Consider the following 15,938-nt stretch of genomic DNA (forward strand, 5'->3'; position numbering starts at 1 on the left):
TCCTTTCATTTGCCTAAAATACTTGTCCTTAAAAACATATACTTTGTCTTCAGAAGAATTCCTTAGCCTCTTGCTTTCTGGGAAGTAACAATTTGCTTAACTAAGTAACAATTTGCACGAATGAAATGACCCTTCATTTTCCTTAAATGAAACTAAAGGTCATCAAAACGCAAACTAAAACAAACTCTCAGTGGCAGTAAAGTGGTAATAACTATTATTAGGCAGGTATCAGGAATGACACAAGGGATAATAAGTGTTTTTCACAATTATAATGAGGCACAATTAGTCGCAGGAGTAGGCAGCTTCACCTCTTCCCCACCCCGGCTTTTCCAGCTAGAAATGACTTCAACAAAGTGAAGGCGCTGCAGTCTAAAAACAGGGAATCTTTTGTGGACTGGAGTTAGGGAGAAGGAAAATGAATCATGGATTAGCCACTGGGAGCGAAGCAAACATTTGCTGAATGTGTACCCTGTGTCTCTCTCTGTGCTGGGACCTTTCAATTTCATACACTGTATTTTATTCTTTTGGACCTTAGGTACAGAGTGGTTAATCACACTCATTGGGTACCTACTTTCATTTCCTCCTTTCTTAAAAATAAATAAGATGACCATTACCATTCCCATTTCACAGATGAGAAGACTGACTTGCCCATTGTTCCCCAGCCAATCATGGTGGAGCTGGGATTTGAATCCAGGCCTGACTCTGCTCTACACCCCAATGAGACAGGCAGTCAAGAGGCATCCTGTCTTCCACCCCTTCATCCCAGCTGGGTCTGGTACATCATATGCACAGAAAGTGTTCAGTAAACAGATATGGACAAAGACAATGGTGACAAGGATAATGGTAAAGTTGGAGGCATCAGTGGACAAAGGTGTGGAGAAAGAGGACCTATGGGGCCAAAAGGGTGACCCAAAGGAGACTTCAAACAAGACTCAAGGAGGGGGGCTATTTGCCTTCAGTAGGAGCCCCCTTATCCACCAGTCTTGGAGGGGCTAGAGACCAGACTCTCAGGACAAGAAGCGAAATACAGGTGGGGCTAGCGCTCCACAGGGAAAGAGAATTGAAGCCAGTGCTCCCACTGTACAGAGGAGAAGACTGAGCCCTGAAGAGTAGAAGTGACTCCTTGAGGGCCAGACAGGGAGCTGGTGTAGAGGCAGAACCGGAGGCCAGGTCTCCTGACCCCCAGCCTCATGTCCTTTCCACTACCCCGCTAACTTATCAGAAGGTCTGCAACTCCTGTGTCCCGGTTCCTCTTGCAAACATCTAATTGGCTGAGGCCCAGGCCACACATGGTAGGGAGCTCTGGACATCTGCCCCCAGATCTGTCCCCCAAAGTGAAACCTGGCAGCAATGGGCTGTGGAAGCTGGAGTCAAGCCACTGTAATCAACCCCAGCATCTCTGCCTGGGGCTGCTTACCTGGGACCCGTAAAGGGGCGGGGGGGGGAGCTCATGAAGATCCCCCTCACAGGAGCCACCTGGGCCTTGAGTGACACCCACCACCCATGCCCACACCTGGGCTGGGGGCTCTAATGCATGAGTGAGACAGAAAGCAAATCTACAGACTTGGGACATCAGACACACCAGCCAGTGAGGAACTGCAAAGCTTTCAGGAGGGACTTTACCAGCACCCACACCCTGCTTTGTTCCAACAAAACGATCTGCACAGAGATTGGAAGCACATCACTAACTTCCATCCTAGGCAAGTAAAAAAGAGACTGCACCCCAAGACACGAGGATTTAGAATGTCAGAGGTCCCCCCCAACTCAATTTCTTATTTTAACTGATGGGGCAAGTGGGGTGGAGGCAGGTAAAGGGCCCACCCAAGACCACACAGGAAGGCAAGAGATGTTATTCTACTTCAGCTGAACAAAGGGGGAGGCAACATCAAGTTACTTTAAAAAAAAAAAAAACAGTTATCATTCATATACCCTAAGATCTACTCTTTTAAAATACACAATTCAGTGGTTCTTAGTACATTCAGAGTTATGAGACCAATACCACCATCTAATTACAGAATATTTTCATCACCCCAAAAGGAACCCTGCCCCATTCACAGTCAGTCCCTATTCCCCCAACTCCCAAACCTCAGGCAACCACAAATCTACTGTCTATCCTCGTGGGTTTGCCTATTCTGGACGTTTCACACAAATGGATTCCTATAACAGAAGGCCTTTTGTGTCTGCCTTCTTTCACTTAGCATACTGGTTTCCAGGCTCTTCCATGCTGTCGCTTCTATCGTACTTCATTCTTGTTTATGGCTAAATGATATTCCACTGGGTGGCTATATCACACATTTTGTTTATCCATCGGTCAGCTAATGGACATTCGGACTGTTTCCACCTTTTGGCTCTCAGGAATAACGCTGCTATGAACAATACTGAGGAACCTTTAACTGGCACCTCGGCCTCACTCCAACACATCCACCCTCCCTCCACAGATCTGGGAGGATGGAGCCCCAGGACATGAACTCAGGTGGGACAAAAAGTCAGAAGAGAAAGTGTAGGCTGCCTCCAGGCCCTCTGTCCACACTCTCGTCTTAGAAGCTATCTTAGTACTTACAAAAGTTGTGTTGATTTCTAAATAATAACTTACGTGCTCTAAACTTTAAGAGGAGAACTCTTAGAGCCCTGCAGGCCCCTCAGAAAGAAATGATCATGGGCAGGAGAGAGGGAGGGAGGGAGGGAGAGAAAGAGAGATCAGAAACTCCAGCCCCCTCAGACAGCCAGCCTCAGGCATCAACTTCAGGAATCTCCTCCAACTTCCTTCAGAAGTGAGAGCAGTCAGCCAGGGGCCGAGTGTACCAGAAGGCTAGCGCTCAGCCCAATGCAGCTCAGCTTAGCTCAGCAGAGACGAGGATCTGGTTAGCCCCCAGGGGGTACTTACCCTTTCGGGATCTAGACCCTAATTCTAAAGCCAAAAGAGTTCACAGCCTCTCCCACTGCCTGGTAACGTTTCAGTTGAAGACATTACCTTCCACCCCGATCTGTGCAGCCTAGCATCTTGCTTAGGAAAGGTCCATGCGCCTCCCTGGGCCTCCCAGTTTTCACCCTCCCAAGGAGTGCCCTCCTGGGTGCCTGTCCCCTCCAGCCCCAGGACCTGAAGGCTCAACCCCAAGCCCCAGGGTGGGAGACGCAGAAGAGAAGCTCCTGGCGCTTTAAGGCCGGCAGAGCCTAATTGCCCAGATTCCCCCGGCAGCCAGATAAACAGCGCGGCAGGCTGGCGCCAGCAAGAGGCAAACTGCACATTATCACCCCTTCCTCACCTCCAAGGAGGAGCTCGGAGGAGCAGGGCGGGCAGAGCCGAGGGGCCGCCAGAGGGGCGGGGCGGGGCGGGGCGGGGGCTTGGAAGTCCAACTTGAAATTGATCTCATTTCAAAGGGATAATGCCAGGCCAAATAAAAGGAAAACTTTCTAGCCCATTCTAATTCCTATAGTCCTGGCCTGGGAACCCTGTGTTTTCCTAGGCGGCCTCCTCCAGTCATTTAGAAGTTCTCTCTCGCTCTCTCTTTCCCTGGCGCAATTTGGATAATAGTAATTTACTGAATATAATTACAGAAAAAAAAAAAAGTGGTGAAGCAAAGAGCAGGAGATTTATTCCAAAGTTAATGGATACTTTCGGGAGAAAGGAGCTCTATAAACACAGGTTAGAACTGTGATTAAAGTATTTCTCCACATTTCCGTCCACATAGGCACCAAGCTCAGCGAACTGGCTTTTCCAGGGACAGAAAGATACACCAGAGGGGGGGAAAGCTAGGGCCTGACTCCCACGGGAGCGGGAAGCCCAGGGCAGAGCTGGGCACACAGGACCCCACTTTCTAAGACAAGCATGGGGGAGAGGGCAGCCCTGTGTCACCTGGAATCTTCCCAGCAGACCCTCAGAGATTCTGTTCACCACTCCCTCGCTTTACAGATGAGAAAAGAAGCCCAAAGAGGGGAATTGGCCCCCAATGCCCCAAAGCAAGTTGAAAGATGGAGCAGGGTTTGCTCTGAGCAGCAGGGGGCCGCACTGCCCAGAAAGGGGCCGTCTCACTAGGGATCCCTGTGGGGGCCAGGGGGGCACTGGGGGGCCGGTGGGTGTCCCTCAGTTGGCCCGCTGCGTGTTCCAGCGTACTCTCTATGGGTGTACCTGCCCCAGTGCCCCAGCCGTCTCCCCCAGAGCCCTGGAAGGAGCCGTCTCCTTATCAGGACGCGCACGGCTGAGCTCCAGCTATGCACCCGCCCAGCTCCGGGAGCCAGGCTGGCGGCCAGGAGGCGGCGGTGGGGTGGACAGCAAAGGGCTCCCCCAGTCCTCAGTCCTGGCGGCCCAAGCCATCAGGCAGGGGATGGAGCAAGAGAGTCAGCCTGGTGCCTACCGGAAACTCTTCCCAGACCACCAGTCTTCCCAAGGGCCCCCGGGGCGGCTTGAATGGGGTGTGGGGGGCGGGGCTTGGGCTAACGAAGTAGCAGGAGAACAGGAACAGTCCCTGCAACAGCGCCTCCTTCCGGGAGGAGGAGAGCAGTCAAGTGCCAGTGCTTAGTCTGGAATTTGAGGTGGAGAACGTTTCTAGAGCCACCCCCACTGACCCACAGAGAGACTAAGAAGAGAGGTTACTCCTCCAAGGTCAAGTTGTCGATAGATACCGGCAGGGCAGAGCCTAGGACCAGGTCTATGGGTCAGAACCATACCACTGCAGTTTGCCCGTTAACTTAAAACTGCTCAAGGCCACCAAACTCAAACCAAGACCCAAGCTGACTTATCCAAGGAGTATGGGCAGGGTGGGTCCTGCCTGTCTCCAGTTTTCTTTACCCCACCCCTTCCCACCCTCACACCTGAGTTTGCCTGGTACCCTGACTCTCAGCGGGCCCTCTCCTCCTCCCCCTCGACACCCACCTCCCCTTACCCATCCATCCTCCAAGGCCCCGCTCCAGGTTAGAGCTCTGAGGCTCCTAGAGGTGCTCCTGTCACATGCACACCCCACAGTGCTCTGAGAGTTCAGACCCTCTCGCCTGGCCCTGCTTCCCCCTAAAATATCATGTGTTGCTCCCTCTGTCCCAACTCTCCCCGCGCCGCAACCCAAAGATTCTGTTTCTTAAGGGCATGGATCCTACTCATGTTTCCACTCTCCCCACTACAGCACCCAGCATGGTGCCTGGCACAGAGTAAGTGCTCAACAAATACTCGCTAGCAGACTGATGTGGTGAGAGAGAAAATGCCCAACGGGGTCTTCTAAAAGAGCAGAGGAGCCCCCACCAATTCTCTCCCCCTGAAAATGGGACCAGGGACAGGGCAACCACAAACAGGGCCCTCCTCCTCAGAGGCAGGGAGGAGCCAGGGTGGAAGAGGGGAGAAAGCCACTTCCAGGGAAAGCTGTCAGAAGAGGAACAAGGAGCACAGAAAGCCCGCAGAGGGCCACAGGTCAGCGACTGCCCAAAGCCCCCTGAGAATCAGGCCTGGAGTGACCATGCGGGGCGCAGGGCAGCCAGATCAATGCTGCCTCTCCCCACCCCAGCCCCCATCAGTGCTCTCTCTTCAGGAACCACCACTGAGGCACCGTCCTTCCCCTCCAGCCACCACCCCAGACACCAACAAGACACCTGGGACAAATCCATGCTTCTAGCCCCACCCTCCCCTTCCATGATGGGAGTCAGGAGACCTGTGTGATCTGATCCTCTTAAATGCCCCCAGGCTGGGTGCTGCCTCTCTCCAGAGGGACCAGGCCAGAGGAACTCAGAGCCTGCCCAGGCCCAACAGTCTATAACCCTCTGAGAGTCCCATCCCTGCAGAACCCCCAGTGCCACCTAAGATGCATACACCCAGAAGATGCTACAGGCTAAAAATGTGTGATCTCTGCAGTGCAAGGGAAGGAGGTGGGGTGGGGGTGGGGTGGGGTGGTGAGGATGCAAGCTTCTGGCCTGCCTGGAGTCTCCTTCTGTCCTCACCTCTGCTACAGCACCCAGGGCCTGCTCAGGTAAGCAGGACTGGGTAGATAGTGTGTGCAGAAAAAACCCAAGAAGAGGACAAAGAAGGGGGGCAGTTCTCAAAAGTACTAAAATATCCAGCTTCCTTCCCTACCTAGACACCTCCAGGACCCTCAGCTCTCTAGAAAAGCTAGACACAGGATTGAGAATGATGATGGCAGAAGGCCCTGGCATTTGACACCCAAGGGATGCTGGCAACAATCAAGAGGCAAGAGGGCAAGAGGGTGGTCTCCACTCTGAGAAGGGTTACCCCGCAAAACCTTTGCTCCAAAGTATAGACAGGAACAAGTGGGACAGTTTACAAACACTTTGGACTCTAGCCATGAATTGCCTACACCAATTTCACAACTTACATCTACCTGGATACGACAAACCATAATATACCGTAGGTATAAGCATATGCACACAAATGCTACAAGCCCGGGCACGGACTGGGGGTCAATGGGCTTGGTGGGGGGGGGTGGGGTGGCGCTCAAGTCTTTGGCCTCTCCTAGACCTGCCCTCCTCTTCCACCGTCTGGAAAACCGGAGCCTGCCTCAGGTCCCTGAAGCTGCACAGAGAAAACTCCAACGCGCACCCTTCTGAGTTTGCCAGAGCCTTAAGATGAAGTTGCCATTTGATGTGTGCGCCCACATCCCCACTCCCCAGCTTTCCTGCCAGCGTGAGGCGCCTCCACCGGGAGCTCCCACGCTCCAGGGGCACCCGGGGGAGCACCCGCAGCTCCGCCCGCCCGCCAGAGGTGTCAAGGAGAGACAGGAGGCCGCGGAAAGGGGCGGGAGGGGAACCCCGAGGGCCCGCCGGGCGCGGCGCGCTCACCTGGCCCGCAGAGCCGGCTGAAGTGGTAGGGGTTGCAGCACACGGTGGGGCCGTCGGCGGCGGCGGCGAAGCTGTGGCAGCCGCACAAGGGCTTGAGCTCCACGGCGTGCTGCAGGTCGGGCCAGCGGAAGAGGCGGCCGAGCAGCAGCTGCGGCGGCGCGAGCTGGCCGCCCAGGCGGAGGTCGGCGCGCGGCACCAGCACGCAGCCGCCCGGCACGCCGCCGCGGGACTCCACCGCCTCCAGCAGCGTGTCCAGCGAGCGCTCCTTGAGCCGCTTCAGCAGCGAGTACGTGACCGTCTTGAGCTCCTGCTCGAGCAGCAGCAGCCGCGAGCGGGCTTCGCGACTCCGCCCGCCGCCCGCCGGCTCCAGGGCAGCCCCGGCCAGGAGGTCGCCGGCGTCCCGGGGCGCGCCGGCGGCGTCCCGCTCCGAGAAGAGACAGCAGGTCACCGTCTCGCAGTCACTTTCGGGCAGCCAGCCCCGGCCTCCCGGCTCCGCCACGTGAAGCGGGGAGCCCCCAGAGCCGGCCCCCGGCTCCGACATGGGCCTCTGGGGGCCCCCTGCGCGCCGGCGCCTCCCAGCGCCCTGGGCGCCTCGCTGTCCCACCGCGTCCCGGGGCCGCCTCAGGGCTACCGGGCGGACTTCGGGGCGGCCGCAGCCTCCGCCTTCTCGTGCCCGCAGGGCCGGCTCAGCTCGGCTGCCCACGCTCCCATCCTCGTCGCCGCCGCCGCCGCCGCCGCCGCCGCCGCTGCCTTCCTCCCGGTCGGGGACCACACGACTTCGCCAAAGTCGCCGCACCAGCCCCGAGCGTTTGGACCTGAACATACGATATCCTTTGGCGCCGGGGGTGGGGGGGAGGCGGTCTCCGGTTACCGGGGGTCCGTTTCCTCAGCGAGGCGCCGGCTGCGCGGGCCGCAGCCCCACATGAAGCTCTGCCGCCGGGCGCCGTGCAGACCGCGCACAGCCTGTCGTCGAAGGGGCGCCGCAGGGCTGCAACATGAGGGAGCTCGCCAGGGCGGGACGGCGGGGAACGCGCGCACGCCGAGCCGCAGTCCGCGCTCGGCCCGCGACTACATGGACCCCGGCGCCCGGGCAGCTCAGCAACTCCAGCCCCGGCGCTTTAGAGGGACTGCAGGCTGCGCGCCACCAGCAAGACCCCGCATGGGCCGGAGAGCCTTCAAAAGTTACGCGGCTGGTCCATGAGCACAAAGCGCTCGCGCCGAACCCCCCAAATGTGTCTGGGAAGCCCTGCCTTTAAAACCCAAGCACTTCACTACATGGGCTTTTCCTGCAGGATCCGAAAGGCAGGCTTGTTGATACCCTCGGCTTCCTTCTTACTCCCTGCAGAAAGAAAAAAAGAAAAAGAAAAAAAGGAAAGAAAGAAAAAGAAACCCCAAACAAAACCAAAATCCCTGGAATTGCATGCACGAAAAGCCAACTCCGTCTCAGGTCCCAGGCGCTAGATGCACTTGGAGCGAATTTCTCCTGAACGCGGGTGTCAACACATGAGTGGAAACTGTAAAAATCCCAAAGAGCTGCTGGGAATCCTTAATTAAAAATGCAATCCACCGAGGCAGAGGTCGTAGCCCGCCCCACGCTGCGCTCGGACGCCCCGGACGCTGCGGCTGCAGAGGTCGCCCCCCTCCCCCCTCCACAAAAAGTGCCTCCCGGTGGCCCCGCGGTCCCGGCGAGGTCTGGCGAGGCAGCGCCCGGCGGCTCTTTCTTTCGGCTCGTCTCCCTCGCTCGCCTCTCTCTTTTTTGTTCTCCTCAAACGCACACTGAGGGCCCCCGGAGGAGCGCCGCGGAGTCATTGGCTGCCTCCCATCATATGCCAGTCTAGACACTTTGGCGGCTCCGCGGCGCTGATTGTTGCGCAAACAAGGTTTCAAGTTTCTTAACTCTTAAAGGAGAACACGTCCCATTGCAGGGCCCGAGGCTCCGAGGGGCCGGCTCCCGGGGCGGGCCGAGCCCCGGCCCCCGCCCCGGCCCCCGCCCCACGCTTGCCCCAGCCCCCCCGCCCCGGGCCTGACAGCGCCCACGGCCTGCTCTCTAGCTCGCGTGCGCCGCGGGCACGGATGCGAGCGCGCGCTCGCACACACACACACACACGCGGTTACACAAACCACGGGCGGGCTGCTCGAGGGCTCGGCGGACCCACTAAGACTCGGACGCAAACGGGGCGCTTTGCCTCTTCCTGGCTTGTGCACAAACTTACAAACACACATTGCACTTTAGAATTGGTACAAACCCCCATCCCAGGGAAGGCTAATAAAAATGGGTGTGCGTGTATGCTTTCCTGGCTTGCGTCTCTTGGGAGCAGGGGGCGGCTGATTTGTTGGAGTAGCGGGATCTAGCGTGATAGCACGAGGCTTCCACACCCCCTGCGCAAAGTCAGGGGTTGGCCGCCGGGCCAACCGGGGGGGCGTGGAATGCCTCGCGCAGCGGGACTCTAGGCTTGCTCGAGGTAGGGGAGTTGCAGAGGGTGGGGTAGAGGCGGGGAAGGTCTTCTCTAGGGCTCCTCTCGGTCGCCAAGTCTCCTTACCTCGGAGCTAGGCGGGCCGCCAGCCGTCCCGGGGCTGGGCGACTCCTCCACCCCCTTCCCTTCCCCAGTTTATTCTCTGCACCACGGAGAGGGATGTGGGTAGGGTTCGTGATTTCCCCAGCGACGTTTCACCATGGCAATGGGGGTGGGTTGGGGGGCCGGGTCCCGCCTGATCCGGGGCGAGCTGGTGGGAGCGCGGCGGCAGCAGCGGGCCGCCCGGCGAGGAAAGGGTTAAGGCCGCTCTTGCCCCTGGAGCCGGCGCGGCGGGGTACCTCCTCGGGCGCTCTCGCTAGTCCGAGGGTGGCAAAAGTTCAAGCTTGTAAAGTCGGGATTGGCCCCGCGCTGAGGGAAAAAAAGGCCTGGTCCCCCCTCCCACCCCGGGCGCGGCGCCGATTGGCCGGGCCACTGAGCGGGCACCGCCCTCTCCCCGGCGCGCGGCGGCCCCGCCCCCGGCGTGGTGTCCCGCCCCTTTCCGGGCAAGAACCAGACCCGCACTGAATGAAAGAAATTCCGCTACTCTCATTGGCCCGGGGCTGGACGCCATTCCCCCCGCCGGGGCCGAGGGGTTGCAGGCGTGCGGGTCTCCCTCGGGAGTTCCCACGTGTGGGACTGGCCTTGTGAGCGTGCTGCGGTGCTAGTCCCCCGGCGGGCCCGAGTTGTGTGTGCGCTGGGGGAAGGCCGGTGTTTGCAGGAAGGACTTAGAACCCTTTGCTGAGCTTTACCTGGAGCCAGGTACTGTTCGCTCCGCGCCCTCTGGGAGAGGCGGTTACTCTCGCGAATGGAGGGCCGGACTTAGAAGCTTCCCAACCCTCATCCCCTTATTCTTTGGCCCAATCAAAATAGCTGTCTTGGCCTCCGTTTGAAAAACGGAGATGATGATGCCTGCCCTGCGTTCTTCACAGAACCCTGAAGATCCTAGGAGACAGTGCCTTTTAAGTGCACAAATCGTAAGCAAACAGGGTGAATTTTCACAAGTGAACAAAACACCTGTGTAAGCAACATCTAGAGGACAACGGATCTTGTGGCCCCTTTTCAGTCACTGCTGACCCCTGGGGAAATGAATGCGTCTTAAAATGCAGGGAGAAACTTAATGTGATGTAAAGTGTTTTCTTTCATCAGGGTATCTGCTGGATTGGCTGTGGATTACAATAATAGCTTGTGCTTACTATGGGCAAGGCCATGTTCCAAGCAAGCATTACAAAGATTTTAGTCATTCTCACAACAATCCTGATAGTACTATTACCTCCATTTCACAGATGAGGAAACTGAGGAACAGGAACTTATTTAATTTGCCATTGAAATGAAGATAGTCTTGAAACTGCTAAGATACTAAAACCAGAGAGGCATAAACCAGTATGTGCTCTCACCCCAACAGCTAGAAAGTGGTGTGGGTCTGTGTTGCCAGAGCACACCCTTCAGGACAGTGCTTTCCAAAATGTGGTCCATTGGACCTGCTGAATCAAAGTGTTGTGGGGTGAGACCCCAGACTCCATATAACAACACTTTTGGGGGTAGGCATGGTTATTAACCACTAATTTACATTGAAGGACACTGAGGCACAAAGACCTTAAGTAACTTGCACAAGCTTGTAGTTAGTGGCAGAGGTTGGATTTGAACCCAGCCAATTTGGCTGGGGGAAGAGGTATGTGTGTGTGAGGGGAAGCAAAAGGAAAAGGATAGCAGGTGGATGGATTACCCCTCAGGGCTTCCACAAATGCTCAGCACCCCTGGAGGCAAATCTGTGAACTGTGACTCCTTCCCCCCTCCATTCCCCCATACCTCCCTGAGGTACCAGGGCATCCCTTTCTGCAGGGTTCCTGGTGGAGCACCCTGAGGGATGTCAGGCCTGTGCTTGGGGCCTCAGGCCAAGGAGAGACTGAAGTAGGAACCTTCCTGGGGAGGGCTGCCTTCTTCCCTGGGCAGTAATTTGGACAAAGTTTGCCTTCTGCTCTGCTCACCCAGAGATGTGGCATTGAGGGTAGGATGCCATTAGTTGCCAGCTGAATGACACCTGAAGAGCATGGAAACCAGAGTCTAGTAGGCCTGAGTTCAGTACTGACCCTACTTAACCTCCCTCGCCTCTATAAGCCTCGGGGTTCTCATCTGTAAAATGGGAATAGGAATCATGCTACAGTTGGTTACCAAAGTTAAATGACATGAGGTCCCGGAGTCATCCCTCATTCCAGGAAGACCAAGTCTCAATGGAGATAGTATCAGGAAGAGCAGGATGGTGACAGTCAGTCCCACTGTCCTTGGATTCCAGGGCCCATCCAGCCTAGCACCTGCCTGTGTTGTGACCACTAGAGGGTGTGTGTGGCAGTGCCCAGGGGGCAAGGCCTCAGGGCTTCAGCCTAGGGCACCCTCCTAAACTGCCCCTCTGGAGAACAAGCTCAAATTCCCTGAGGGTGCAGGAAAGGAGAAAGGTAGGGTCCCAGCTGCTGCTCCTCAGGTCTCTGCAACCAGGTTATTCACAAAGTAACTCACAAAGAAATAACTCTAACCCCTGAGATTTAAATCTGCCCCCTCCCCATTATTCTAATATTCCCCCAAAGTACCCTGTGTTTTTTCACAGTTCATAAACCCATGCTACCCTGTGTCCATTCTCCTCTGCCTCTGGAATGTAAGCCCCACGTGGTTAGAGATGGTGAAACTGTCAGGCACAGGCCACCCACAGACCCACTGAGCGAGTCAGAAACAGGCCATTTGATGCCACTCTGTCTGTACCATCAAAGAAGCTAATTCACACAAGACAGCACCTGCCCCATTTCTTCTCCCCAGTCCCTAGCATAACACCTGTCACATAGCAGGCACTTAATATTTGTGACATGATTGGATTAAAACCCCTCACTTCACCAAGCTCCATGCTCATCATCATCCCATACCAAACACTTATATGCACTATCTCATCAAATCCCCCCAACAGCATAATGAGGAAGTTCTTATTCTTAAAAAATCCATTTTTTTAGAGAAGGAAACAGAGAGGTTAAGTAATTTGTCTTTGGTCACACAGCCAACAAGTGGCAAAGATGGGACTTTAACCCCGGGCTGCTTGAGTTGAATGTTCATCTTCTGAATATCTGGCCCTAGAAAAGAAAACATGGTCTTTTGCCTTTGGGATGTTTCCACATTAGCTGGGAATTCACAAGGCATGAAACAGCAGAAATAATACAAGGCAGAGCTTGCTTCTTGGTGGTGGGAAGAGGCAGGCTCTAGGGGCCACTGCTTATAAACAGAGGCATTACAGAGGGAGTCTGGGCCACCTTTTGCTATGGTGAGATGAACTGGCAGGGAGACTGACTCATCCTAGCCCACTTCACAGAAAACTAATGGATAAACCAAGGCTTCACTTATCAACTCTCAGGAGAAAAACTATAGGCCCAACTGGCTAAGTGGTATTGTCTGCCCCTTTAGAAGGTAAATCTAATTGGCCAACATGGTCCCAAATGGGGAAGCTGGGGTACCCTTTGGTGGTAGACAACCTTTCTGAGACTTTGATAAATGCTTTGGACCCTTTCTCTCTTGAAAAATGCACATGTGCATGAATGGAACTTTGTATTCACCCACATGACATGTACTCATCGAGCTCCTATTGGGTGCCAAGCCATGTTCTAGGTGCTAGGGATCCTGCAGTAAGCAAAACACAAAAATTCCCAAGCTCAAGGAGTCTAGTGGGAGGACAGACAGACCATAAACAAAATAATCAGGTATCCAGCATCTTGGAAGATAAAGATGCCAAGGTTAAAAATAGAACAGAGAAGAGGAGACAGAAATGCCAGGAGAGGGTAGATGTGATTCAGAGAAAGTGGTCAGGGAATGCTTCTCTGGGAAGGTGACATTTGAGCAAGGTCTTGATGGTGAAGGGAACCTCTCTGACACTATCTGGGGGAAGACTGTTCCAGGCTCAGAGAACAGCAAGTGCAAGGGTCCTGAGGTGGTAGTGTGCCTGGCGTGTCCCGGGACCATCAAAGAGGTGATGAGATGGGAGAAATACTGGGGGGAGGGGGCGTGCAGATTATAGGGTCACACAGGCCATTGGTGGGTCTTTGGCTTGTCCTCTGAGCTGGGAGCCCCCTGGAGGTTCTGAGAGGGGGAGGGACATATCTGCCTTCTGTTTTAACTGGCTCCCCCTAGTTGCCATATGGAAAACAGACTGCAGGGGCAGGGCGGGGAGCGGGGCCTGGTGGGAGACTGTTGCAGTGGCCCAGGAGAGGCCATGCTGGCATGGGGAGAAGAGGTCAGGTCCTGGACATATTGAAGATAGAACCAGCATGACTTGCATTACATATTTGAGAGTGCGAAAGAACATCTGAACAGTGTAGACATGTTATTGATGCTTATTTACTTAATTTTTAAAATCAGTTCACCACTTTTATTTAGCCTTGTCATAAGCAGTAATAGGCGTGGAGTCACAGATGTGCTAGTTATATTTATCACTTTTAAATAAATACATAAAATAGGAAGCTTATCTGTGTATCACCTGATATTATCCTAATATCCACCTGGATACATGCAATGTTGGAAACACCAGTTTAACCAGTACCTAACCTCACCCACTTTTAGGCTTTTTTGTTTGTTTGCTTTTTCCTACACTTTCACAGAGACAAGGATTATTCCTGGTCCTGTCTATAATTATGGGACCTATTACCATAGCCCCTATGAATCAAATGCCGATTTTACTATTGCCACTCCAGGCAGCCTGTACTTGGGTAGCACAGAGTAATGGTTCTTAACCATCACTTTATTGAACCAAACAGACCTTGGTGCAAATCCTGTTCAGCTACCTCTTAGCTGTGTGACCTTGGGCAACTTCCTTAATTTCCTACAACAACCCCCAATAGGGGCCTATTATTATTCCCAGGTTATGGGGAGCCTGAGACTTAACTGGTAATAATAATATTGGGAGATTGTTTTGAAGATTCAAATGCTTAGCCCAGTGTCTGGCACCTAATAAGTGCTCAGTAAATGGGAGCTATTATTAGTGAAATAAGCAAGGAGTTAGTTGTTACCAGTAAGCCACTCAACTACCAACCAACTGTTTAACCTCAGGGAGACTCAGTTTCCTCATCAATAAAATGGACCTGCTTGGGGACTTGCCTGGCGGTCCAGTGGTTAAGACTCCGCGCTTCCAATGCAGGGGGCGTGAGTTCAATCCCTGGTTTGGGAACTAAGATCCCACATGCTGCACGGCCAAAATTTTAAAAATAAATAAATAAATAATTTAAAAATAAAAAAAAAAAGGACCTGCTCGACCGTGGTGGGAGTTAAATGAGTAAGGTCCTGGCACACTGTAGGACTCAGCAGCTCCAGAGAATCAAGGGAAACTTCCCTTCTCAATGCTATTGGTCACACCCCTCGGGCTGCACTTAACCCTCCACTATCTAAATAGCCTAAATAGCTCAAAGCAGAATAGGGCAGGGAGGGGGGCCAGGACAGATTCTAGAACCAGGAAAGGAGGGTGATTTGCCCAAGATCACAGTGCTGCTTGGAGGGAGCCGGAAGTTGATCTGAGGTCTTCCAGCTCCCAGGGCTCTTTGCCCCTTATCCCAGTGCTTAAGGCTTCTCATCCCAACTGCGCAGTGTACACAGTACAGGAGGTAAAAGGGCAGCCTTGGGGTCAGACTGCCTAGTCTTAATCCTGGCTCCGCTGCTTCTAGGGTGGCCTCTGTCACTTTACCTTTAACTCCTCTCTGAGTTTGTTTCCCCGTCTGTAAAATGGGTTTAATAATAATAGTACCTACCTCAAAGGGTCACTGTATTGATTGAGATCATATATGCAAAGCATTTAGAGCCGCTGCTGTTATTCTGCTCCTTGTGGATGTCATAGGAGAGGGCAACGCCCTGCACATTATCAGGTTTCAGAAATACCAGGTGAATGAATGAACAGAGGCATGAATGAGTGAAGTGCAGTAAGTCTCCTGGTTGTTAAGAGGGCCGAAGGCAGTTACACAGAGACCAGGGTGAGGAGTGTAGCTTTGCTGCAGTGAAACTGGATTGCCTGCATCCATCCTTCTCAAACTGGGCGGACCCCTCGAAATCAAAGGATTTTTCTGGAGGGCTAATTTGACTCAAAGATGTTAGAAAAACTTACTTTTAAAAAAAAATTAATTTATTTATTTATTTTTGGCTGCATTGGGTCTTCATCGCTGCGCGCGGGCTTTCTCTAGTTGCGGCGAGCGGGGGCTACTCTTTGTTGCGGTGCACAGGCTTCTCATTGCAGTGGCTTCTCTTTGTTGCAGAGCACAGGCCCTAGAGCGCGTGGGCTTCAGTAGTTGTGGCACGCGGGCTCCGTAGTTGTGGCACACGGGCTTAGTTGCTCCGCAGCGTGTGGGATCTTCCCGTGTCCCCTGCATTGACAGGCGGATTCTTAACCACTGCGCCACCAGGGAAGTCCCGAGAAACTTACTTTATATTATATTTGTAATACATCCCATTTTAATGTTAAAGCTAACCTAGATAGATCAGGGAATAGTATGCAAAATGGAGGAGTGTTTTTGAACAGAGATGAGAGACTTCTAAAGAATGTCACAGTCACCGTGAGCAGCATCAGACCGTGACCCCTGACCTGACCCCCGGCCTGAGCCCAGGCCTCCTGGAGGAAGCTCACGACCCTCAGCCTTCAGGGGA

The 15,938-nt window shown here is 54.1% G+C and overlaps 1 protein-coding gene across 3 annotated transcripts in view; it reads right to left on the reverse strand.

Annotated features, from left to right (window-relative positions):
* The window catches only part of SMAD6 (SMAD family member 6), a 73,103-nt gene extending 64,481 nt beyond the window's left edge, over positions 1-8,622 (reverse strand). For all 3 annotated transcript variants that reach the window (XM_061180156.1, XM_061180155.1, XM_061180154.1), the window contains exon 1: positions 6,775-8,622. In XM_061180156.1, coding sequence (XP_061036139.1) covers positions 6,775-7,597 — 823 coding nt within the window. In that variant the 5' untranslated portion in view covers positions 7,598-8,622. The remainder of the gene's footprint in view (positions 1-6,774) is intronic.
* Between the last annotated feature and the right edge of the window lie 7,316 nt (positions 8,623-15,938).

The sequence above is a fragment of the Eubalaena glacialis genome, chromosome 2, assembly GCF_028564815.1.
Source record: "Eubalaena glacialis isolate mEubGla1 chromosome 2, mEubGla1.1.hap2.+ XY, whole genome shotgun sequence".
NCBI lineage: Eukaryota > Metazoa > Chordata > Mammalia > Artiodactyla > Balaenidae > Eubalaena > Eubalaena glacialis.